At 41.4% G+C, this 26,025-nt stretch overlaps 2 protein-coding genes across 2 annotated transcripts; one reads left to right on the top strand and one right to left on the bottom strand.

Annotated features, from left to right (window-relative positions):
• Positions 1 to 2,157: 2,157 nt before the first annotated feature.
• On the bottom strand, positions 2,158 to 16,343 carry rfx6 (regulatory factor X, 6). The gene is made up of 20 exons (XM_046372463.1): positions 15,615 to 16,343; positions 13,099 to 13,258; positions 12,243 to 12,366; positions 12,098 to 12,159; positions 11,872 to 11,949; positions 11,513 to 11,540; positions 11,279 to 11,386; positions 10,935 to 11,012; positions 10,726 to 10,839; positions 10,356 to 10,405; positions 9,841 to 10,000; positions 9,617 to 9,761; positions 9,319 to 9,428; positions 9,105 to 9,222; positions 8,166 to 8,288; positions 7,087 to 7,293; positions 6,056 to 6,368; positions 5,292 to 5,662; positions 3,954 to 4,154; positions 2,158 to 2,991 (listed from the first exon to the last, which is right to left on the bottom strand). The coding sequence occupies exons 1-20, from the start codon at positions 15,763 to 15,765 to the stop codon at positions 2,813 to 2,815; spliced, it is 2,880 nt and encodes a 959-aa protein (XP_046228419.1). The 5' UTR covers positions 15,766 to 16,343; the 3' UTR covers positions 2,158 to 2,812.
• A 113-nt stretch (positions 16,344 to 16,456) lies between these two features.
• Positions 16,457 to 25,897, top strand: tdrd15 (tudor domain containing 15). Its single transcript, XM_046372452.1, has 5 exons — positions 16,457 to 16,588; positions 17,608 to 17,666; positions 18,210 to 24,020; positions 24,436 to 24,605; positions 25,208 to 25,897. Exons 2-5 carry the CDS (start codon positions 17,611 to 17,613, stop codon positions 25,219 to 25,221), a joined length of 6,051 nt encoding a protein of 2,016 aa, XP_046228408.1. The 5' UTR covers positions 16,457 to 16,588; positions 17,608 to 17,610; the 3' UTR covers positions 25,222 to 25,897.
• The last annotated feature ends 128 nt before the right edge of the window (positions 25,898 to 26,025 follow it).

Genomic DNA, 26,025 nt, shown 5'->3' with positions numbered 1-26,025 from the left:
AGTCCAGGGTAACTAATGCAGTTCAATACAGCAGCGTCAAACACTGTGATAAATGAACCAACCTCAACACATGAACATTATAACCTTCATAAACATGTTTCTATTTTATTGAGATAAATTATGATTAGATTTATTATATTGTTTTTTTAAAAAAATCATAAAGAATGAAAATTATTATCCTAACTTGTATGTGTGAGTGTGGCACTGGAATAATTAGATAAGCTTTGAATGTTATATATGTTATATTATGAATTAGTTATCAGTTCATTTTTAATTTAAAAAAAATAAATTAATGCATGATAAATTTGCAGGTATTGGCACATTACAAACACTGAAATACTTAAAGTTCATCAACCTTTATATATTCCTTATATTGTTTTTAACTTTTAATATTGATATATTAAATTTAAAATTAAAACTTGAAATTGTAAAATTCTTCAGAAATCATTGCTGTTTGTTATTTAACTTGATGATGATAACAATGATTCTGGCTTATAGCTGGAACATCCCATTGCATAAACGTTTCTAACATCTCATCTGGAAATCAGATGGAGGTGGAACAAGAAAAAGAAGTTTTTGTTCATAGCTGGAAGTCATACATTACTCTTCTTTTTTACTAAAGTTTTATTTTCATGACACTTTCCTGTCGAGGAGACGGCAGATACAGCAGGTAGGTCTCACCTGCAGAGGGACTCTCACATATGAAGGCTGCCTCAGTTAGCTCTAATGCAAAGTTCTGGTTAAACATTGGCCCAAAGTTTGCCTTCTGCCTTCTGTTGTTTTTACACTAAAGGTCCGGCAATTGTTGCAGCCATTATTGACTTAGTAATTAAAGTATTTTAACGTGGGGATTCTGTAATCATTACATATGCCACCATCTGTCCCTGCGCCGCTGCATGAGCACCTGAAATGGATTTTTCCTCCTGAGTAGATAACGTATAAAAACCAATCAAGAAGGGAGGAGGCGAGTACGGCCACGTCACCGCCATTCATCTCAAACAGGCTGACTCGCGCTAATATGTGTTTGTATTTAGTCACCTGCCAGTTTTGTGAAGTTTAACTACAGGCAACCATACAATTTAAAATGCAGCTATTGAGTATCAAGAAATAAATTAATGAATTTATCATTTACAAGTTATGGGTTAAAATTGAGCTTTTGTCTTCAGAAAATGATTCCCTATAATTAGTACAAATGAAACCTTCCTTTCCAGGTAACTTCCTAGGAAATCATCAAGAAATTGCGAATGTGTAAACTAACCCAATTCGTGATTAGAGTGCCATAAAACAGGTGAGTTCAGTAAATTTTCTTCTCCATTTAGTGAATTCAAAAGATAATTCAAGGTTTGTGTTATACTGTTGTTTTGACAGAGGAAACTGAACACGTAAATTGTCTTGTTTCTTTCAATCTCATGGTTTTATGATGCCCCATCTGCTCCAGTACCGACAAACTCGAGAGGAGAGAGACATGTTTCCACGTTTTACTGAGGCCGCCACGGTGTGATATTAACAGCTCGCTCTCAGACTGCGTCCACCAGCCCTCCCTCTCCCTGCGCTGGTTCTCGTAACATTTTGGTAAACACTTTTATCTTGGTCGTATGTTCCTCCATTGTGCTGCCGACAAACCAAATAATTACAAAAGCTTCCAACTTTGATCCGCAATCTTCAATTGTCATTCTGTCCTTTAATCTCAGAGTTCAGCCGTTAAAAAATCATGCGTTTAGAGCTTTGACACAAGGTCTTTGAATCAGGCGAGATAAGGATCCGATTGGGGTTTATTATCGACTGGAAGTCAATCTGCTGCAGAGGAGGACAAGAACAAGAACGCAAACTGTATCTCCATTGTTACTGCAAATAAATAAATGGCCAAACATACAACCTGATTCATGTATTCATGTGGCTCATGAAGACAATTTATACTGGTCCAGGCCCCTGGTGTTGTCAGGCCCCTGATGAGTTTTAAAATCACTTGTTTTGTCCAGCCAACAGTCCAGAAACCAAAGACAGAGAAAACCAGCAAATTTTCATATTGAAGTTGAAATTATTGCTTGATTTGAACATTTTTTAACTGATTAATTGTCCGCTCTGTTTTCCATTTTAAATCTGAGCCAATGGCCGACATGCTAATGTACACATTTAGGCACATTTTGACTTTGGGATTCAGCTTGAGAGTCTTCAGAAACTCAGAAAAATGCTTCTCATTTTAAATACAAATTCAGGATGAGGTTCATGAAAGTGCTTGACAAGAAACTGAAATATTGAGTAGGATAGAAAACACTGTAGTAACAAACTGCAGATGTAAATAGTATGGCTGTCTGTCACTTGTTCACCTGTCAATGGGCAGAACACCATAGTGACCAACAGACCAACAAGATTTATTTACAACAATTATGGCACAGAAGAAATGGAAGTCCTCAGGCGTCATTTAGGAACAAAAGCAGTGTTTGTGATTATTTTTCTGACTGAAAAAATAATAATAATACAGATTTAAAAATGCTGTTGTTTATATATGATAAATATCTGCATCAGAGTAGTTTAGTAGAGGTTTTTGAGGAATAATGCACATTTTAACAGAAATAAATCTCTTTCCTCGGCTCCTCTCTGCCTGGTTTATAATACAGTAGGGAATAAAACAACGTATGCAGGTGTGTCCTCGCTTACGGTCCATACTGTACCTTACAGTTTGGATGTAACTCACTCACTCCACTCCATCTCATGGCGTCATCACATCACATTCACACAGTCTGGATCTGGGCTGCTCTGAAGGAAACTGGACTCCAAACATCTCCAGCAGAAGGAGCTTGTGTAGTCGGCATCATTGCACCCCTCCTGCTCCCATGAAGACGGTGTTGATGGGAGGCAGCGAAGACACCAGGTCCTGCACCTCTGAAGTTGAGGACATGCGCTGCTGAGACAGCAGCGAGTCCTGCGTGGTGAACGGCGAGGGAACTCCAAACATGCAGGGTGCAGATCCTGATGAAGGGAGGGAGTGATCTGAGAATGAAACAACACAGAGTTAAGAGATTTAATCGAATCTAATCTAATCTACATTTATGACCCACTTATGGGATTCTTACTTTTTCACACTTGTTTGATTTGACTCTCTATTGTCTCTTATTTCTGTGCTGAGAAAGTCAAACAAGCAATAGATTTTATAATTATTGTTATTATTAAACTTATGATCTGTGGTGCTCAGAGAAAGCTTGTACGGAAGCCTTGCTTTCTTTTTCATTTCCATTATCTTGAAATAACAAAGGCTGCTTTCTCAACATAATGAGATAAGTTATCATGAGGTGAGAACTTCACGACATGTTCAGGTGTGATGTGGGCCTGTTCCTCAGGGTTTGGGTTCGGCCCCTGACTTCCAGTGAAGGGAAATCTTAATGCTTCAGCATACCAAGACATTTTGGACAATGCTATGCTTCCAACTTTGTGGCAACAGTTTGTTGAAGGCCCTTTTCTATTCCAGCATGACTGTGCCCCAGTGCACAAAGCAAAGCTCCATAAAGACATGGTTGGATGAGTTTGGTGTGGAAGAACTTGACTGGCCCACACAGAGCCCTGACCTCAACCCCATCCAACACCTTTGGGATGAACTGGAACGGAGATTGTGAGCCAGGCCTTTTGGTCCAACATCAGTGTGTGACCTCACAAATGCTCTACTGCATGAATGGGCACAAATTCCCACAGAAACACTCCAACATGTTGTGGAAAGCCTTCACAGAAGAGTGGAAGCTGTTAGAGCTGCAAAGCTGTCTGTGTGTTTACAGCGGGTGTCATTAAAGTCCCTGTTGGTGTGATGGTCAGCTGTCCCAATACTTTTGTCCATATGGTCTACATACACTGTTCTTTGAGGTGGGTTTGGGAATTTCAAAAGAAATGAAAATGTTATTTTTTTTTTTTCCTGTAATAATGTTTTCCCTCGTGATTTTGGAGCAGGATTCTGAGCTACTGACCTGCTCCGGTTTCAGCCTCAGTGAAGTACACTCCTGATGTCTTCCTTCCTGGTTCATCCAGGATGTTGAGTGGATCGTGGACTTCAGAGTACGTCGAGGGGAAAGGGCGCAGACTGCCGACGGTGCTGATGACAGACACATGCTGGTCAACCAGTGACGTCAAACGCTGGCCGTCCAGGTAGCTGCTGTTGCCATAGTAACCTGCAAGAAGAGGAAAGTTTTCCATTGAGTTCCATTGAGGAGCTGTTAATTACTTGATGCTTTTGGTTTGTGCACATAGAGCAGCGGTTCCCAGCATGGGGTTTGGGAAAATCTGAGGGGTCAACAAATGATTCATTTCTGTTTGTCTTTTATTTGAAATACTGGATTCTTTCACCTCCAAATGTCTCTAAAAAGCCTTCAAATGAATCAATCAGAGAAGAAAAAAATAGCTTTCACCTTCACAAGCAAGAAATCCACTTTCATTATTATTATTATTATTATTATTATTGTTAATGGGTGAGTTCTGGAACGAAACAAAGGTCAAGGTTGGCAGCCAATGAGTGTATTTGAGAGCGTATTTTAGCAACATACTGCAAAAACACAGCAATTCTGCAATATTCTCCATCCATCCATCCATTTTCTACGGGCGAGAGGCGGGGTTCACCCCGGACTGGTCGCCAGTCAGTCGCAGGGCTGACACACAAAGACAGACAAGAAAACACACACTCACACCTCGGGTGCCAGTCTTGTTATTTTGTTCTAGTGATTTTCAGTTGGGTTTCTTAGCCAAGCTTCAGTCTAGTGAGTTCTTGCTTCTTTGTATAGTGTGGGTTTTTTCCTCTTTGAAGAGTGATTTTCAGTTTTGTACTTTTGTGAATAAAAACTTTATTTTGAAACTTTGAGTCGTGCATTTGGGTTGTGGTCCGTAGTTCTGCACCTGGAGAAAACCCTCACAAGCACAGGGAGAGCAGGCCTGGGATTCGAACCTGGAACCCTCATGCTGTGAGGCGACAGTGCACCACCATGTTGCTCTCTGCAATATTTTCAGACGAATAAATCTGTTTTGTTTCCTTTTGACAACACTTTTAACACCAACAAAAGTCATTTGTTTATTCAGAAAGATTTTCAGTTTGATGTTCTAAGGTCTTAGGGAGTGATGTGTAGTATGTTCTTTGGAAATAAATCAATTTACATAGTCTATTATAATTTTACAGCTGTAAACCTTTAAGTTCTTCAGCTTCTTGTGTATTCTCCTCAATGTCCTTCTTATGTTTCTTTAAATAAAGTTCTATAGGACCCACCAGATGATGCATCAGTTTACTTCCACATTAATGCTACAGTCTGAGCTGTGCTTACCGCTGTGTCCTGCAGCAGAGTACATCTGTCCCTGACACCCAGCACCGGTGGGGTTCAGCCCGGCCCCCACAAAGCTGAACCCCTCTGCCGAGTCCAGAATCTGGGCTGCCGTCTGAGCGTCCAGTCCCTGTTCATTGTGAACTGGATCAGAGCCTGAGCTGAAGCCGGATGTGGGTCGCACTGCAGAGCCATAAGGTGTAACGGAGCACTTAGTGCTGTTGGACGAGTGATGGGCTGACGGGTGATGATGGCTGTAAAACACGTCTTTGGTCAGGTGTTGGTCGTTGAAGGAGGGGTACCGAGAGAGATGGTAGGCCAGCGACGAGGCCTGAGACTGAACCGAAGCCAGACACTGGCTCTGAGTCTGAGGCCTGAAACATGACAGCAGAACAGCTTTTATTTCACAGATGGAGTTTGATTGCTGCAGGTTTTTAAACAATTTTTGAATAGAGTTAAAAATAAAAAAAAAGGTACACAAGTAAAAATGTATATGTTGATGTTCAATGATTGTTCAAAATGCAAATCTGATAACAATCTGAGAAAATGTGGCAACAAATAAAAAGCAAGAAGAAGAAAAAGCTAAAAATATTTCAGAGAAAATATTAAAGGATAAATACATTATCTTAAAATTAACATCTGTTCTGTCCATCACATTAGAGGCAGATGACACTGACTGGCCTGTATCTTATCAGTTTGTTACATAAAACATCAATAAGGGTCAGTAAAGTTACATAACACACAGTGCAGATGCACATGAAGCTGACCTGAGTGCAGGCTGGTAGTTTGAGGCTGAGGAGCCGCTGCCTGGTGGGAAGTAACTAGAGCTGGTCTGAGGTAAGCAGTGGTACAGGGTCTCTGGATATGTGGAGCAGGGAGTGGGCTGGGTCATTGCACTGACAGAGGACAGGCAGGAGGAAGACGAGGAGGAGGAACAGGCGGTGGAAGAGGAAGACGATGTCAGGGGTCTCCCAGTCATGGGCCCCTGGTTGATGACAGAGCCTCGGTGCACTAATGCCGCTGGAGAGATGGGGGGCGTCATGAGGGGGCCACTGACCTGAGAGAAGTCCATCTGACCACCTGGATGTGTGAAGAGGGGCAATACACAAATAAATATAAATATACAAATAAGTATAAGTGAAAGATGTTCCCAGGAGGCTCTTCTCCAAGCTTCCTCCGGATGTTCAAGCATTCTGGTTTCGATCAGGCGAGTGTTGACCAAGTCCACCGGCTGAGATTCAGTCAACAAAACCTAATGGCTATCATCTAATGACAGCTTAGCTTTGTATTAGCTTTGAAAAATGTATCTGCATCCATGATATCTTTATTTATAGATATCATTTTATGGAGATTAGCAAAGTCGCTGTCAGGTCCTGGGATTACTAATCAGAATGTAAAAAATGACTGGCATAAGGAAGAGAAGTCTGGACCCTGAAGTCTGGACCCTGAAACACCGTCCGCTGCTCCCAGGGGCTACACCGTCATCAAACCACAGCCGGTGGGTTCTGAGACTGGAGCTAAGCAGCCAACGACAAGGCACATCTTTGTCTTTTACGTTGGAGGACTTACAGATCCTTCTAAAACCAGAAGGCAGTTCATGTTTACGAAACAGACGAAATACCCACATCCATGATGGAGACTGCGAGGCCACTTCTGATCAAGTCTTTTCATTTGTTATCTACAGCATTCGGGAAAAGCTAGTTTAAATGTGACAAAGTTAGTGCTACTTCTTCTTCTCCTTTCTCTTGATGTTTCACGGCAGACAATGGTGATCAAATTATTTTTGTTTTCCTTTTACCTGAAACTGTGAACGCAGCAGAGTCTGTCCCCTGGTAGATGATGGTGCTTGTCTCCAGACTCTGCTGTTGGCTGGTGGACAAAGACATATAGGTGTGTTCTCCCAGAGACTCGTTCTTTACCGACTGGTCGATGACAGCGCTGGCCTTGTTGCGGTTAGCTAGGAAGCAGGAACTGGGAGAGGCCATGAACGCTGCTTTACTTGCATCTGAAAGTGACAAAGTGGCATCTGGGACTGGAACATGTTGATTTGTTGTCATGTAAGCGCGTGGTCAATAAAGCTAAAAAACTGAAATTGCAATAAAATAATAATAAAATTAGTTTTTCTTCTTGTTCCTACAGTTGAATGTTTGAGTTTCACTGTGTTGAATAATCACATTCATTCAAGTGTCAGTTTACTCTGGACTCGTGTGTCCGGTGGTTAAATTTGTGAAATGAAACAATATTTGGATATTTTTATGCCTGTCTTAATGTATGTGTGTGTGTGTGTGTGTGTGTGTGTGTGTGTGCATGCACTCCAGACGTGCAGAGATTGCGTAACTTTTGTCTTTGTGTATTGGTTTTACACATTATTTTTCTGACATTTTATTCTACCGTAACTGGATTTATTTTCCCTTTACACCGTGGTTTAACTTACTTTAATTATTTCCTGCTACTCATTTTGAATTGACTACCATCGTATTTGCTTATTCCCCAAGAGAACATCTTATATTACAAAATTAATCATCTTTAGCCTTTTGCTATGATGTAGAGGACAGATTCCCCTTCCTAACATGATAATTTATTGTGTTTTGTATTATCCTGTTGTGATTATATTTCATTTATCTCTAATCTTTATACTTTCTTGGTTTTATGTTTTTTTTTTTTGTAAAGCACATTATAATGTTGTAAAAATTGCTGTAACATTTATAAGAGCTATAGAAAAATAATTTTTACAATAATCATCCCTCGGCGTTCCCACAACAATCCCTGATATTAAAAAAAATCTTCTGAACTGACTGCACACCTGCAGTGGACTCGAGTTCATGCACGTCAGCTGCTGAACTGCTTTGTGTGAGGGTCAGTTTTGATGCTTGATACCTGCATTTTTCATGTATTTGTCCAGCAGGTTCTGCAGGTCCTGCTCCTTGTCATTGTTGAACTGAGTCTCCAGAGCCAGCAAGATGTATTCGTCCAACAGCATCCTGATCAGGTGGAAGGAGCCTGTCAAGGTCAAAATGAGGCGGTCAGGACAGAATCATCGCACAGGCACATCTGACCCCTTGAGTCCAGCTGAGCATCTTGCTTATCTTCTGTTTGACCTCCAGGGTCACAGGTTTGAAACCTTCTGTGTGTGTGTGTGTGTGTGTGTGAGCCTCACTGGGAGCCACCAAATGGTTAGTGTTTATTCATGTACACGTACTCTGTGTGCATGTGTTTGAACAGAGAGCACGCGACCCCGCAGATAAGACTTTGTTTAATCAAGGCGAGTCTGGCCATTACAATTTATGGCGCTATTGTAGCAATCTGCTCCAAGCTGGCTTGTATTAGCCCATGTTTGTGTGTGTGTGTGTGTGTGTGTGTGTTGGCACATCCTGCAGACTAAATGACGGAGAAGAAAGGAGCACAAAATTAATTGGCTGAGTGACAGTTCACAAATACTAATCACTGTGCTGTCAGTGTTCAGCATGCGGCTTTTATAAACTGTGTTTTAATATTGTTTGATTAATTGCCCGATTAACTGTGACTTACTGTGATTAACCAGTTGATTAAATCTTGTAATCTAGTCTGGTCTCCTTAAAGGTTAAAGGTACCGGTGAAAAATACTTGCATCAGTAAAAATACTAATACCAGACTGTAAATATACTACAGAATAATTTTTGAGACTGGAAGATTATCAGGAGCTGCTGGAGCTGCTGGACGACCACAACGGGTCGAATCTGGCTGGGGAAGGTGAAAAAAAGCAGCTCCTTTCTCATTACACCACAGAGTAAAGGCTCACTCTGTGTCAAGAGTTTGTGACTTTTAAAATGTTTTTACCAAAGCTGGAGGCGTTGTTGAGCGTGAGGTTGTGCATCACTCTGGCACCAAAGAAACTCCACCTGAGGAGGAAATCCTGAGCTCGCTTCTTCAGCGACCGGCCGCTCTGCTTCCCGGGCTGATCAAAGGCAGAGAAGACAAACTGCTGGGTTGTGCAACAGGACGCTTGCAGGACAAACACGAGCACATGCAGCGCCAGGTGAGCAGCTGTTACCTTGATGACTTTATGCTCCACGACAGAGTCCAGCCACTCGATGAAGGACTCCACTGTGGCGTTCTTTCTCAGCAGCTCCTTCAGCTCCTGAAAGACGGTGATGGAGTCATCTGGAACCACAGGAAGAGACCAGTTCCTTCACAGTCAGTACAGTCAGAGAGCCTTGTTTGTATTAGAGCAACAGAAACAGATGCTGGTTGCTTTACAGATGCATCGATGCATCGTCAGCTTCTAGAAATTCAGTTTTCATCAGAGCGATTTGAGAAAATGTGAGCTATACGTTTAGAGGCTGTCTCACACTCAGAGTAGATGTCTGGGTCCTGGTCTCCAGTGGCGTTTATGCTGAGAAGTGGCTGCGAGCTGATGCTGCTGAGATCCACGTTGTCGATATCCAACACCATGCTAGTCACTACAGCTTGGTCGAACAGCGCCGGACGAGCTATCTGGAAAGAGGGATCAAAAATCACGTTAGAGTGCTCTGTACTTTACATAATCCGTTCTGTTCTTCAGCAAATGTCGTACCTGTGCCAGGTGTAAGAACGAGGTCTGCCTCTTCAGTGAGGACACAAAGTGGCGTGCAATGGGGAGTTTCTTTGCTGCAAGGCATTCTGGGAGGTTCTCCAGGGAGGATGCTAGCCAGTGTTCCCAATGTTTGGCAAAGTTGCGAATATCTGCTAACAGACTGATGAACAACATTTATATATGTTTCTTCTCAAAGCCCAATGAAGTCATATTTTACTATGAATTCTTTATCTTTCCTAATCTGTTCCCGTTTCCCTGTTCAAGTTTTGTCGCTGTGTTATGCTGTTAATACTGCAAAGTATGATTTGGCTGGCACCTTAACACGCATACACTCGCATACATTAACACTTAAAATGAGCGATGCAGGACAGCAAAGTGCTGTTAATATCATGTTTATATTGTTGAATTAATTACATTAAAGTGATTGCAGATTATATAACGGACAACAGGATTTAATCCACCAGCCTTGCGTCAGCATCACAACTAATGAGACACATGAAGTGAAGTTAACAAACCTTTCAGGCATCTCCTGCATTGTGGCAGGAATCAGAACATCTGTTAAAACCTGAGAAGGTAAGGAAGACAAGACAAGTGAAACGGGATAAGTCCAGCTAATTCAGGTAAGCTGTCTGTCAGTGAGCCACAGAGGACAACGAGACCCTCATTCTTAAGGTTTATCTGTGCTAATAAAAAACATAGGCTTCGAGAAAACATTGCATCAGTATGGATAACTGGCTTATTAAACAGTTTGCACCTTCTTGCTTGAGTACACTCAATATTCAACGAAACAGGAACTCCTGATATAAACAACTGAGTTTGAGACAACACAAACTGCTTCTTCTGTTCTGTAGAAAAGATGATCCAGAAGCAGTATTTCATAACAACCTTATAGAGAATGGAGTCACAGACGCAGAAGATGTCGACTATAACAGGGTTTTCCAGCAGGGGCAGCAGGTGGTCGGGCATTCCCTGCCAGAAATGGAGCAGGAAATTCTGGATCTGAAAGCACATATTTGAGGAGTTTTATCAGTTTGAGTGGATGGTAAACTGTGGTAATAAGAGCGACAAAACGCTCTCGTGACAGTAATCCTCACCTCCTCAAAGTTGACATTAATGGCATTGTCCAGGATGCACTGGCAGTGGGTTTTGTACATCATGATCAGAGTGTCCACCTGTAAAAGACAGTGAAGAAGAAGGAATTATAAGAAACCACCAAACAACTAATGTTAATAAAATATTATTAAGAGTAACCAAACTATTTATTTGAGGCATTTTGTGTGTGTCACAGTTGTGCCTGTTAAACATATTTATTGGGTTAAAAGTCTGTTCTCTGCTGTGCAACCGTTCAGCCGGTAGATCAACACTGTAAAGCTTTAGTAACTACAGAAAAGACCACACTGACGTCTCAAATTTAACGTGGGATTAATCAACCACCAACCTTTTCTCTGGAGATGTTTCCCTGCAGCAGAAGGTGCTGAGCGTTTGGGAAGTCTGGGAGTAACGTGCCAGTTTTAGAGCTCAAAGAGTACTTCCTGGTGAAGCCTCCCTGAAATGCAAAACGATGACAGGCCCTGAACTTCTCGCCTTGATGCAGCGATGCAGAAGAGAACAACAGGATTTGCTGTTGGATGTGGTTACAGGTGCAACGCAGCATATTTCCGACCTCACTTACCTCATTCTTGAGCTTGCTCCCTGAAAATCTGCAGTTAAAGAGAAACGGATTTCAACAATGCGACCGTTACAAGAAAACACAGTACAAAGCTGCATGCCGTGTGTTTAAAGTAAAGCAGAGTTTCTTGGAGACGATCTGATAACAGAGAAAGTGGTATTATTGAGAAGTTCTATATTAACAGATAGATTGATGTGTGTGATTTACATTTGCGGTTTTGTGTCAGTTGTGTTACATAGAAACAAAACATCAAAATGCCACTTGTAGAGACAAAACAGATGAAAGATAACCACTGTGGAAGAAGAAGAGGAAGAGGAGGAAGAGGAGGAAACCAGACTGAATCATGCTGCACATTCTGTTACCTGGTCAAACCTTTTCCAGAATACACAGAGTGATAGTAAGCGCTGCTCTCTTTGATGCCGATTCCATAGTAATGATATCTGCACGTCAAGTTAATAAAATCAAATCATAATCACAAAGGTCAGCGAGTCAACATGAAAAGTTTTCATCAAAATAAACAGCAATACTACGCAGCAAATTCCTGAAAATTCAAAATATGAAAGCAGGGGCTGAATGTTTTGCATTTACTTGGAGTGTCCTCTGGTGCCCAGCCTTCTCGTTGTTAAAAGAGGAAACTTCTGTCGAATCGTCTGAGGAGAAAAGTTTGGTAAACCAAATTAGAGCAATACGAGCTCCGTCGTCATGTCGGACGTTAAAGTCCTGTCACACACACCTTTCCAAAGGTGGCGGCACAGGCCGGCTCCAGTTTCTCCTTCCTGCAGAAGTCCAGATAGTGAGCGTAGAGGATACATCGAGGCAGACACACTCCTTCACACACTATATAATTCTCCTCCAGCCTGTCGGGGAAATCATATCATATCATGTCTTATGATCATACCAGAAGCCCACTGAATACAGGAGGTGCAAAGACTTCCTGGATTCTACGAGCACAACACAGATACAACAACTACAGTGACAGACATGTTGTCCTCAGTACCCCTTTAAAAAATCCTTTACTTTGCAGCCTGTTGAGTATTTTGTTTGTTTGTTTTACCACAAAGCCTTTGTGTATCTGTGTATCTGTGTGTGTCTATAAATGCCTTACCTAAAGACCAGGAGGTTCTCTTCAGTATTTTGGCTTGTGAGTTTTTAGGTCACTGTGCATCCAAATCTTATTTCAGAAGCTCCTCTCATTAACTCAGACTTCCCAATGGTTCTTCCACCACCCATGAACATGTTGCAGTACATTTATTCAAGTCCTGTACCTGGACTCTACTGGATTTCTATTTTTGCAGCTTTAGACTTCTACGCCACTACATCTCAGAGGCACATGTTTTATGTTTCACTTAGAACACGTGTGCATCGTCTCAAAGCTGAAAACAGAATCTGATGCATTGCTGTAGACTAAACTACTCAAATGCATTTAAATAATATAATAATTCAACCTTGAATATCGACAGCAACATTCACATTAATCCATTAACATCACACATACGAGTCAAACGCTGACAGGAAACATGTTACCTATAAGAGTGTACATTCGTGTCCTTTCACTGATGCAGTAAGCAGACTGCTTGCGTTACTCTTACCACTGCAGAGTGAGTTGTGTCTGTTTCTTCTTGTCCTTGATGATCTGACTGATGGTCTTCCTGGAGGATGAGATGCTCTGTTTGATGGCCAGGTCTGGGTTAAAGTCCACCAGGTCCTGGTCCTCTTCAGAAGAAGGCGTCTCATTACTGTCCTCAGCTTCTAAGAAAACATCCAGAAAAATACGGTACACAGAGTTCATAAGGGGAGACAACCTTTTTTTAATATACATCCTTCTAGGACAACATGGTGAAATACAGTACATACTGTAGATTAGCGGGGAATACAAACCTTAATTCTCTACAGAACTTGACATTTTTCAGTATGGTTTGCACAGATGCTGGTCTTTACATATCATGGTCTAAAAGAGAGTGAAAAATCTGCTTTACATCCTCTTCAACTCAAATGTAATTCCAGCTAAACCCTAAACTTCTCACTATTACAAGAAAAAGAACTCTACTGCACTGCGCTGATCTCTCCTTGCTAATGAAACATTTTTACAATTTATTTTAGACTTATTTAAGTTTCTGCGTTTCTTCTTAGTCTCCAGTGTCTGCAGCAAACTCGTGCCTCCAGCATCACCTTGTGAGAGCTGCAGCTTCTAGTTTTTAATCTATAGTGTTTTTCTGACCTTGGCAAAGTGATTTTCACTTTCATTCATCACTTAGATTGTTCACCAGTCCGCTCGCACAGTGAACAATAAATTGTATGAGCGGGGCTAAAAGAATCAAATAACAGACCATTACGTGCTCAAAAGCACCATAACAACTATTCAAAGACATAATGGGGTTACATTGTGAAATGCTGCTGTGTTCAAAGGGAATGTTTTAATTGCTTTTTGGTCTCAAAGAGTTTCCAACTCAGACCAAAACTAGGAACAAACTATAACAAAGGGCAAAACATGGACAGGATAAATAAAAACTAAGAAGAGAAGTCCAACAATAACTGATCACAATAAGGCAGTGATGAACTGTCAACTAAATTAATTTGAATAAATAGAATAGAATAGAATGCCTTTTATTGTCACTGTACACATGTACAATGAGATTAAAAGCCAAACTCCACAGTGCAAACAGTGTAAACATAGAATAAAGTAAGAATAAACAATACGATATATAAATGGATATGGTGCTATATACAGTGTTAAATACATATCTATTGCACATTGAAAGGTATTGCACAGGAGGTAAGAGACCGGGGGCTGAGGTGCGTGGACTATGGAATCAGTGCATGTGAGAATTCAAGGTGGTGTTTGCTTTTGGGAAGAAGCTGTTTTTGAATCCATCTATCTATAAATGTACTAATACTTCTCTAAAAGCAGCATCCATATCTCATTATGGATGAGGTATGTATCATGTATCACCAGACACAACTCAGTGTGAGGGTCGCTCCACACTGTAACAGATATCAAAAAATACTGAAATTGACGGCAACACAAAAATGAATTTGTAATTGTACTAATTAAAACTACAATAACTAAATAAATACATTTTAAAAAATATAAAATTATAAGTGAATCCTGTCAGCTCAACAGTATTTTTGTATATTTTTCCAAACTCAGGGACAATTTCCAAACTTGGTAACGTCCGTGGATTTTTAAACACGAATAAAGCAACGGCGTTGCCATGGAGTCAACTACCCATAATCATATAAGCAAATTTATGCATTGCTTGTTTGCATTGAAGTAAAATGTCACTATTGGTTCAGTGTCACAACAATATGTGTCATTGGAACATTAATGGATCCTACCTGTGTACAAAGCTGGTGAGTGCGCTCAGGATATTTGGGCTGTTCGTTAGCTTATACATTTGACTGTGACAAAGCCTATAGAAATACTCAGATCACATTTCAGTTTTCTAGTTTTTAACGTATATAAAAGTATTAAAAAGAGGCAGTGCAGTGTTTGACATTGATTGTACCCATCAGTTGACTGAGTTGAGTTGAGAAACCACACATGCAGTACACCACAATACTAGAACCAGTAGCATTCATGCATTTTATTATCATTTTATCAATATACTGGGTGGTGAGCATGGAAGAACATTTCCCCCTCAGCTTGCTGATAAAACTGTGATAAAATGTAAAAGGTATTTGTCTGAATGCAAAGCCGCATTCATAACAGTATCATCTGACTGAACTTCCTTTGTTTGACTCTGGTTTCCTTGCTGATTTGTCCACTTTAGTCAGGTACAAAGTAAATATTCCCCTTTTTTTTGTTTGTTTTATATCTGTCTTCATCATCATCACGTGTGGGCCAAAAAAGTTTGTGAAGAAAAAAGGATGGGATCTTGTTGTCAGTTGTTGTAGCACCACCATGTGGTCAACTTGTATCACTTGAGCAGATTTGACATCTTACCACAGAAACACATTAAACTCTGAAGATCATTTCAGGAACACATTCGAAGTTGATGATGAAGACATGAGAAGGATAATAAAATGAAACATTAAGGGTTCAGCCTTATTAGTCTGAACTCCAACAGCAGTAACACTGAGTTGATTGAGAGTGGTTGTTTATTACCTGATTTAATGCCAGAGTCATCCTCCTGATGTAAATATGTCTGTTTGTTAAAGTCAGTTTCTTCTGGCGAGCTGCACAAAGTCTTGGTTAGAGAGTGAATAAGAAACACTCCATCCCGGGCTGAACTCTCACTGCTGCGTTTCATCGGCATAGTCACATGAAATTAGTGTTGATACGGAAAAAAAAATATCAACTGAACAACAAAAAAGAAAAAGAAGCAAATGAAGTCAGTCTGCAGTGAAAAGAACAGTCCACTGCAGCTCATTTGTCTTTAAGGCCGGTTGTCAATCCACACAAGTCCAGGAAAAGATAAAAAAGATCATATCCAGCATTTTGGCCCAACCACTGATGGGAAGCTAAAGAAAAGTGGGAAAAACCACGCAGCTGGTAAACCAGAGAGCAACCTCAGACTAATAAAGCTGTGCTGTGTGGAGGCAGAGCTAATGAAGCCGTGGATGCATTCATCATATTTACAGAAGACTGGGACTAATCCAGGTTATTAATGATTAACAGAAAAGCCCTCATCCATCTGTCCATCCATCCATCGTGCCTCCCACAGTAAGCCGACTCTCTACACAAAGTATACAAAGAGATATATAAGCCAGCAGGGTTTTTTAAGAGACGTGTTAAATCAGTTTGCCTTTACTTTATTTAATAAACTTAAATTTACTTTAAAAAAAAAAAACTTTATTTAATAAATCAAACAGATCAAAGCAGCAAATTTTCAGTTATCACAAGCTGCTGGTTTTGGCTTGAGGAATGATTTAGCACAACACCACACTCTATCATCTGTTAAAATAATGTATTGAAAATCGCTGAGGTGTTTTGTATTTGGTTTAACTCGGCAGGATGCGCCATGTTTGATACTCAACGCGCTGGAGGAGAAGCAGGAAGTGAGATCAGAGCGACACGTGCCGTAGGAGCGCAGCATCGTGAGGGACTTGGCAGGTTGGACCCATGAGGTGTAACGGAAGGTAAGAAACTGTTTTAAATGTGAGTGAAGTAACTGTGGTCTGAAAGAAGTCAGTGTTTTCAGTCGCTCACATTATATTTGCGATTAAAACCGACTATAGTGTGGGCTGGCCGTGCTACAGGCTTCCTTATCGTCCGTCGTTAGCTTATTATTAGCACGTGGCTAATTTGCGTTCACTGCCGCTAACTCCTGCAGTGTCAGTTTTCACCGCCATAAAAACACAGGTGTCCGGATTAACCAAGCTTCAATGATACGTGGTTAGCCCGGGCATCGTCTTAACTCACTGCACTCTGTGGATTTAGGGTAGTCACCATTTTTTTTAAAATTTTTTGGCACGGTAATATTAATTAGTTTAAGTTAGCTTCGTAAGCTAAAAATTAGACCGCTAAAGGCAAATCATTTCGCGTACCTGAGCTAGCTGCACACGGCCCAATAAAGACAGCTTAAATTAAAGCTTGTTTACTGTTTGAGCTCATGTTGAGCACTCAGTCTCTTTAAGTTGAGGAAACATTGAGCAAATGTCACCACCTTAATTATACTTTGGTAACGACTGACAATGTTTAATTTGCTCTTGCTTGAAAGTTTTTTAGTACCAAGATGTTGGCCCTGTGTAAAGTTAAATGAGTTTTGTTTGTATGGCCAAAGATTACAAATTCTCGATTCATGTAAATATTTGGGTATTTGTTGTACACGAGTTGTGGTTATTCTCACTGTATTGTTATTTTCCTTTTTTTTCATCTTGGCTTTTTTTTTATTATTTGGCTACTTAAATGAGTTAGTCACTATAATAAAAGGCTTTTCAATATTTCCTTCCTTTTTTGACATATTATCTTACATTTTCCAAACCATCTGAGATAAAAATATCGGTCATCTCTTTTCAGTTTTTTCCAGTCTGTGGGACTTTAATGGGAAATATAAAAATTTAAATAATGTGTCATACTAAAGCCTTGTTTACTTATGGTGTTTGTGATATTTAATGACATTGAATACATTGAGTTATCTCTTCCATTTTTCCTGTAGGATATGACAGTTACTGATGTTGCTGTGATGCAGTCAGTGCTGGGCTCCGAACATCAAAGGTACGTAAAATAATGCGATGTATTCATTATTGTTGAAAACTAAGATATACGAATGTAGCTACAACAACAAATCTTAAACCTTAATATAAATTTTGGCATGGTGGTCACACTGGGGCTGTGTTAAACACTACTTGTACAGTTGTCCACAGTAGGCCTGTCACGATAACAAATTTTGCTGGACGATAAATTATCGCGATAAAAGATAATATTACCGTTTGTGACATGTATGTTCTCGCAGGTAATTCATATTGGTTGTTAAATGTTTGCAGCGTTTTTTTCGAAATGCTGGCTTTTCAATGATATTAAAGGGCAGCATCTCTTTAGCGATTAAGCGTACCACACTGTCTGTGAGTGCGCACCATGTTGCACTGCCCTGTTTCTATTTTGTTTGTCAATTAAACGCCCCAGTGATTGTGGACTATCAGGAAGACGGTGACAGCCCATCTGTTGTAGTTTTTTTTTTGCTAGAATGAATAAAGTCACAACTTCATTAACTGATAAAATGGTTCATTTTGAAGGTAAATAATATAAGTCTCTTTGTAGGTCTGGTTCATCTGCACCATGTGCTCTTTGGCCAGTGGACCTCAAGTTAACTCACTTGGACTGGAACCAAGAAGCTACCCTGGTTCACTTCCAAGGACAGCACCTTACCATTTGTGAACTTGACTACAAAATCTTGCAAGGAGAAATACAGAACACACTAAAGACTAAAGCTGCAGTGGATATCGGACAGTTTTGCCTTGTAGAGGATTTAACTTCAGCTCGCTGGTACAGAGGAAGAGTTCAGAATCGAAAAGCTGACTTGTTTGATGTTTTCCTCATAGATCATGGTAATGTCTTGAGTGTCGACATTGCAAACATATTTTCTTGCTCAAACGACTTGTTCATCCTGCCTCCCAAGATAGTTTGCGGCTTTCTTGCAAATGTACTGCTGCTTCAAGGTTGTCCTAATTCTGCAGTGGAGGATTACTTCTCAAACCTGATTGGAAGAAATGTCACAGGTTACATCCAAGCTCTCTTGCCCCACAAAGTGCTTTTATTGGAAACGCCTGATATCAATGTGGACATTGTTAGACATGGGTTTGGGAGGCATGTGGACACAGATACTTTCCTCCTGCTGGTTGAGATGCTCACAGAGGTGCCACTTAAACAAAATGTAGAGCCAGTTCCTGACCTACTCATTGAAAAGCCAAGGGTGCAAGAATTTTGCTTCAAGTCACCTGGTTTGCAGGGATATGAGGACATTTTGTCATTTTGTGGGCCTAGATTGAATTGTTGGACACAAGCTAAAGTGTGTATAACTGCTGCAGTCAACCCTGGGCTGTTTTATTGTCAGATGGCCAGTATGCAAACAGGTCTTTGGGAAATGTCAAAGAAGCTGGCTGCAGTTTGCGAGTCCAAAACCAAAGGATGCGGTCAGAAGAGCCCAGAGAACGTGGGTTTACTTTGCTCCGTTAAAGGTAAAGATGGGAAATGGTACAGAGGCTTTGTGCAGTTTCTCCCCGTCAACTCTCAAGTTAGAGTATTGTTCATTGACTACGGATTCTTTGAGTCTGTCAAAGTTGAGAACGTTCACAGGTTACCACCTGAGTTCTATTCAACACCCATAATGGCATTCCCTTGCTCACTCTTTTCCTTGAGCGATCAGGATGAGGCCATCAGAGCCCAGCAGTTGAGTTTTCTTAAGGCAGGCTTGCTTGGAAAAGTGTTGAATGTAGAGATCAGAGGTTTTGATGAAGAACGGCATCTCTACTCTATCACAGTAATCGGTGCTGATGATAATCTTGTGAAGGAACTGGAGCCCATTCAAGAGCTACCTAAAATCAAGGCTGAGACAATTTTTAAAACAGAGGAATTGTCACCTCAGGGTGGCCGTTCATACCATGAGACAGTCATTTGTGAATCATTGAGTAAAACACTGGAAGCAGAAGAGGTCCTGGTAGATTCAAGCTTTGTGGGCTATGTTGTGTATGTTCAGAATCCCAACCATTTCTGGATCAGAACACAAAAATGCAATGATGACTTTGAGGAAATGATGACAAAAATGACAGCTCACTTCAGTCAGGTGGAGCTGGATGAAGACGTGCTGTTGAATCCACAGCTTGGGACACTATGCGGTGCAGTTTATGAGGAAGACTTGCATTACTACAGGGGTGTGGTGACAGACACTCTTGAGCATGGAGCTGAAGTGCTTTTTATTGACTTTGGGAACATTGAGAAAGTGCCACACATGTTGATCAAGAAAATACCAGAGACATTTGCCCACAAGTCGCCATTTGCCTTCTGTTGTTCTCTTGCTAATGTTTTGCCTCCGGATGAAGTCTGGACCAGCACCACCAGTGACTTCTTCAGAAAAGCTGTATCAAACAAAGCCCTGCTAGTCCATGTTGTCCAGATGAGAAAAAACAAAGTTGTTGTTGATCTCTGTGAGATGGGAAGTGACAGCAGTCAAAGTATCACTGAACTCCTGATCTCTTCAAAACAAGCTGAATACTGGAACAACATTCCCATAGAAATTGTCTTGCAAACTAACAAAGATGTGACAGAAAAAACAAGGTGCCCAAGATATGGTGTGACGTCAGACATTCATGGGAATATAGAGCAACTGGCGGATTGTGAAGAGGAAGAGAAAACATGCAAAAATGAAAATGAGAAGATCCAAGCCTCGCCTCGCTTCAAAGCACTAAGTATCAAGCCTGGATGTGAGTTTGCTGTGTGTTGTTCTGACATCAGCTCGCCGTCAGATTTCTGGTGCCAGCATCTAGCTAATGTTCCAGCTTTGGAGGAACTGATGGATAAAGTTCAGCTATATTACTCAACTCACACAGTTGCCCTCCAGTCAGGGGATTCATGCTGTGTTGCCAAGTCACCAGAAGATGGAAGATGGTACAGGGGTTTCATCACGGAAAAACACAAAGGTCATGGCAAAGTGATATTGGTTGATTATGGCTGTACCATCCAAATCAAGGAGGACAGTCTTCAGGCTATAATGCCAGAATATGTTCATTTGGAAGGACAAGCTTTCAGGTGCAGTCTTTACAACCTGATTGAACCTGCTGACCCCAAGGACTGTGGAAATTGGAGTCCAGAGGCATACAACTTGCTGAAAGATTTTGTCCATGACAGCACCTGTAGCTTAAGATGTAAAGTTGTCTCTCAGTTGAATGTGAAAAACAGAGGGGTGTGCAACGTAGTGGACCTTTACAACACTCTAACCCAACAGCACATAACAAATTTACTCTTGAAACAGGGCCTGGCAAGAGAAGTGACTGTCTCAACAAAGCAACTGCCAACAGTGTTTCCTGAGTCTTTTGTCTTCTCTTCATTTGATCTCAATCCTGGAAAAGAAGAACAAGTCTACATAACTCACATCAGCAGTCAGTGGGAGGTCTACTGCCACCTTGAGAGGAACACCGATGTCCTTGAAGAGCTTGAAAAGAAAATCTCAGAGGAGAGTGAGAAAATGATGAAAATCAGTACGAGAGCTTTAGTGAGGAAGCTGTGCCTGGCCAAATACTTTGATGGCAAATGGTACAGGGGCTCGATACATCCTGTTCAGTCGCCTCTGCATCTCAGTGTGTTTTTTGTGGATTATGGAAACACAAACATATTGGAGAAACCCCACATCAAGTTTATCCCCAGAGATTCGGCTTATTTGTTGCACACGCCCATACAGGCTGTGAGATGTAGCCTTGCTTCAGTGTCCAGGGAAGAGCTCTATGCCGATGTCAAGGAATGGCTCCAGGACACAATTCTCAACAAGCAAGTGAGAGCCCTCATAGTTGAAAAGGGCAAAGATGGCTCATTTGATGTTGAACTGTTTGATGGGGCAGTAAACATCAATGAGAAGGTAAAAGAGCTCATAGCCAGTCTTTCACCTAAACCAAAGAGGGTTGTGAGTTCTGAAATACGCAGCACAAAGACAGCTCTGCACATAAGAAGCACAAGGGCTTCAGCCAAGCGCAAGGATGTAGAGCGCTTATTACATTCCCCCACGTCAAATGCCCACAGAGGGAGTCAAGTAGGCTGTGCAAACCTCAGAAAGAAAGAAACGACAAAAAAATCTGTTGATGGCAAAGCCCAGAGCATGAAAATAAAATTAAAATTGCAAAATGAGGCCAAAACAATGAGCTGTGTCCGTGTAAAACCCCAGAAACACTCTCAAGTAGAGCAGCAAAGAGAGTGTCCTGTTAGAAAGTCAGAGCAACCACAGTTTACCAAGAAAACAGAGATCTCTCAGCTCTCCTGTTTGCCTCACAGCAAAGTGACCAAGGCTTTCAGGGCAATGTGTTTCATCTCCCACATCGACTCTGTCAGTAGTTTTTTCCTTCAGCTGTCAGAGGATGAACCTGTCATCTTGAATATGCTTGAAGAGCTCAGCTCAGGCATCCCCAGGGATTCCTTAAAGATCACCACATCTCTGAGAATCAATGACCTTGTTCTGGCGGAATATGAGGAAGATGGCGCTCTCTATCGTTCTGTTGTGAAGGGCTACGAAGGAAGTTCGTGTTTCAAAGTTGAGTTTGTGGATTATGGAAATTCAGCAGTCGTGGGGAAGGAAAAGATATACACCATACCAAAGGAGTATCTCTCCAAGCCGAGATTCAGCATACCATGCTCCCTGCTGGAGACAAGTGCATACATAAATGACTCTTCTTTCACTGATGCTGTCATGGAGAAACCTCTCATGGTTGATTTTGTCCGTCAACGTGGAACTCATTGGGAGGTCAAGATCGAGATTCTTGATGGAGCCGTTGGTTTTCCAGCGCTTGAAGCTGCTGCTGAAAGTTGCACTGAAACTGAAAAGGAAGAGGAGGCTCCTGCAAGCTCATTGGAGAGAGAAGAGCGAGTGGCATCCTGTCAACAGAACCACCTGAGAGAAGAAGTGAGTGAAAATGAAACAACTAAATCCGAAGAAATTCTGTTGATGCCTGCTGTGGATAGTAAAAACGTCACGCTGAAGCCACACCCTACCAGACTCCCACGCAAAGTGACAGTAAAGACCTGCAGGCACCACAGAAGAACACCCACCAGAAACAAGCATCGGTGTGAGTTCAGTCAAAGGAAAATCGTGAAATCCTCTGTCCAGGTGAGGAGTGACTGCACAGATACAAGTGTGTGTTCAGTCGTTCAGGCTGAAGACAGAGAGAACTGTACAGTTCTGTCTGTACTGAGTAACGGCAGTTTTTATGTCAGACTGAACAGAACCAGTGAACTTCTCTCTGCGTTAGAAAGTCTCATAACTGACAACCTGTACAAGTGTGAGGTGGCGGCTGAAGAGGATGTCAAACAAGGCTTCAGATGTTTAGTTCAGGTACACAAGGACAAGCAGTGGCACAGGGCTGTTGTTCAGCATGTATGCCGGGGAAAATGCCAGGTCCTCCTCATCGATCAGGGAAGAACAGAAGAAATTTCAAGCTTGTCAGTCAGGCGACCGTGTGGTGACATGACAGAAATCCCAAATCTTGCAGTTTTGTGCAAAGTGAACTGCTTTGAGTTCAGTGAGGGAGAAGGTGACCACAAATCCTGGTGTGAAACTCTCAAATCAATGACTGGAGGTGAAGTCAAGCTCGTGTTTGTGTGTTATTCAGAAGCTGATAAACTTTGGAGGGTTGAAATAATCATGAATAGACTGTTCCTCATTGGTCAAGTCCCAGCCTCACTGCAGCAGAAAGAAGAGATGATCCCATCACCTCCTGAAAACCCAAATGAGAAAGCAGTTGGACAGTCCAACCTGGACACGAGCCCACCTCAGGACCTTGCCTTTGCTCCTGTTGATATAGACAAAGTGTACACTGGCTTTGCTGCTGCAGTGACGACTCCCTTTGAGTTTTGGGTCGTTCTAGAGGACTCGCTTCTGACGATGAACAAAGTGTCCGTAATGTTGGACAAGCTGTCTGGACAGATGAGTCCTCTCCCTGAGGCCCACCTCGTCCCTGGTAGCTGCTGCTTGTTGAAATCAGACACCAGCAGCAAGTGGTGCAGGGCAGAAGTTATACACTCTGACACAACAGTGATCCTGAACCTGGTGGATTACGGCCATTATGAATGCATACCTTATGAAAACCGCTCCAATCTGAAGAAGCTTCCAGCGGAGATAACAGACTTGCCGAAGGTGACGTATCCCTGTGTCCTGAGGGGGGTGAAGCCGGTTGGGGTGGATGGAGAGTGGACCGATGAAGCAGCAGTCTTCTTCCAGCAGTGCTTGTGCCAGAAGAACCTCCAGATCTTCTTCAGAGAGTCTGTGACAAACACAAACTGGAAGGTGGACATTCTGGTTGATGACGTCCATGTTGCCAAGGAGCTGGTGGATGCTGGACATGCCAGTTATGTAGACGTCATGCTGCAACTGAGGTGAGCTCTTAGTTCTTTATGTCTTTAATACACTTCCAGCCCTTCAACTCATCTTTTCACTCCTTTAGAATTAATTTGAATTCTATACACAACACATTATTTTGAGGTTTGTGAGGAAACACAATTAAAATTTGTTTGGTATTGTACCAAGAGTTTTTATTAGCAGAATCTTATTACGAGCTGTCCTGACCATCAGAAATGTCAGCTTTAAAGGTCACCTCTGGGAACAGGAAAAATAACTTTTAGTACTTTGGAAATCAGTTTAAACATGCTAACTCTTTCAAAGTGAATTGTATTCTTTAGTCTAAATGTTGAATATGAGCAAACGTGTCCCAGTTGTGCTGCCAAGATAGGAAAAATGCAAAATGTTCAAGTCACAGTAGATAAAACTCTACCTTATTTCTGATGCATTCAGGTTCCAGGAACAGACGCCCTGTAAAACGGCTCCTCGTAGACCTGAGAGTGAGGACGAGTGTGACCCTGAAGAAGAAGTGGCCGTCTCTGAGAGGAAGTTGGCTCTCTCTGCCGAGCTGACTGAAGCAGAGGGGAAGGTGATCCACAGCCTTGCGTCCCGATCAAATCACTGTAGGTGAAACATTTTACAACTTTTGATCTTTTAGCATCAGGTGAAAAGGTGCTGATCACCGCTGGCTGCTGAGTTTTAATGCACCCTGTTAATCCCGTTTTGCTATTTTTCAAAGTGTAGGACTGGTAACTGTCTCTGTGAGTATTTTTTATTGTAACTGAGGCGTTGTTGTGCCCACGTCATTCAGGAGCATCTCCCTCTTGGTAACACTAAAACTCAAATTAGCCAGCGCTGTCATTGAGAGGGTTAACTACAACTTAACCTAAAAGCTTCTGATGTTGGGGAGATAGTCGAGAGATCAGGCTGAATAAAATAACTCTTAGATAATAGAAAACATTTGAACGGTCGGTATGACCCTTTTATCAGACAAGTGTTTCAAACAAGTGCTGTGTGGCCTCTGCAAGCTTCAGGGAGTCCAGTGTTGCCAGCGTAACCTTTAGAGCTTAGACTTTGTTCTGTTACACTGCAGCTTAGATCGATACTCTAAGATGGAATGTCTCAATAAAATAAAACAAAAAAAAAATTAAACAGCTTGATTTGGAAAATGTCAGGCCGTTTTGTACAGTACAGTTCTGTCACCTTTTGTTTGCTTCTGCCACAGGTTGTCTGATGTGACAAGGTCGCCCACCTTGTTTTGTCTCGTCTCTAAAATGACGTCGAGTCCCTGAAGCGAGTTGACTGGATGGAGCAGTGAAGGATCACCCGGCGTCCCGTCAATCAGATGAAGTGAGACACTGAATGTTTGGCGCTTTGGCTAAATGTTGAGCCTCAGTACACTGAGAGCGAGAGCTGTTAAAAACCAACCAACAGCCAACTTCAGATCACCAATACTACCTTAAAATGTTATTCTGTAATCTGATTTATTTTGTTGACACAGTTTAAGTAACTTTTCTGAGTTTTTTTGACGTCAGCAACACTTGTTGATTTTATTTAATGCACAAGAAATCTGAGTTAAAAGCAGTTCAATTCATTTTGCGTGTATATTTAAACAGTTAACAATACTTTGTTTAAAAACAATTACGTTGGACGGTAAAACCTGCAGCGTTTTAACGAGGTGAACTGAATATAAAGAAGCTAAGCAGATTTTATAGGCAGTTTGTAAACATGTGTACTTTATTAGTTTTGAGTTTCAGTGACATTTGACAGGAAATGTTTTCCAGATTAGAAAATATAACCTGCTTATCACTTCCCACAGTTTGGTTTGACGTATTTACATTTTAGTGGCGTGTGTTGAACAAATTTTGAGTTGAATGTAAAACCTTTTCAGGTGCAAAATTAAATGTTCACTGATTTTGCTCTCATGGCCTTTTTTTTCCTCTTTGCTGCTAAGAAAAGACAGGAAATTGATCAGGACTGTGGAAAAAAAATCAATCACATGTAGGTGGAAATGACTTACAAAAATTCCTGCTGAGTGATGTT

The sequence above is a fragment of the Scatophagus argus genome, chromosome 19 (genome assembly GCF_020382885.2).
Source record: "Scatophagus argus isolate fScaArg1 chromosome 19, fScaArg1.pri, whole genome shotgun sequence".
NCBI lineage: Eukaryota > Metazoa > Chordata > Actinopteri > Scatophagidae > Scatophagus > Scatophagus argus.
Note: the sequence above shows the minus strand (reverse complement) of the source record. Positions and strands in the feature narration are given on the sequence as shown.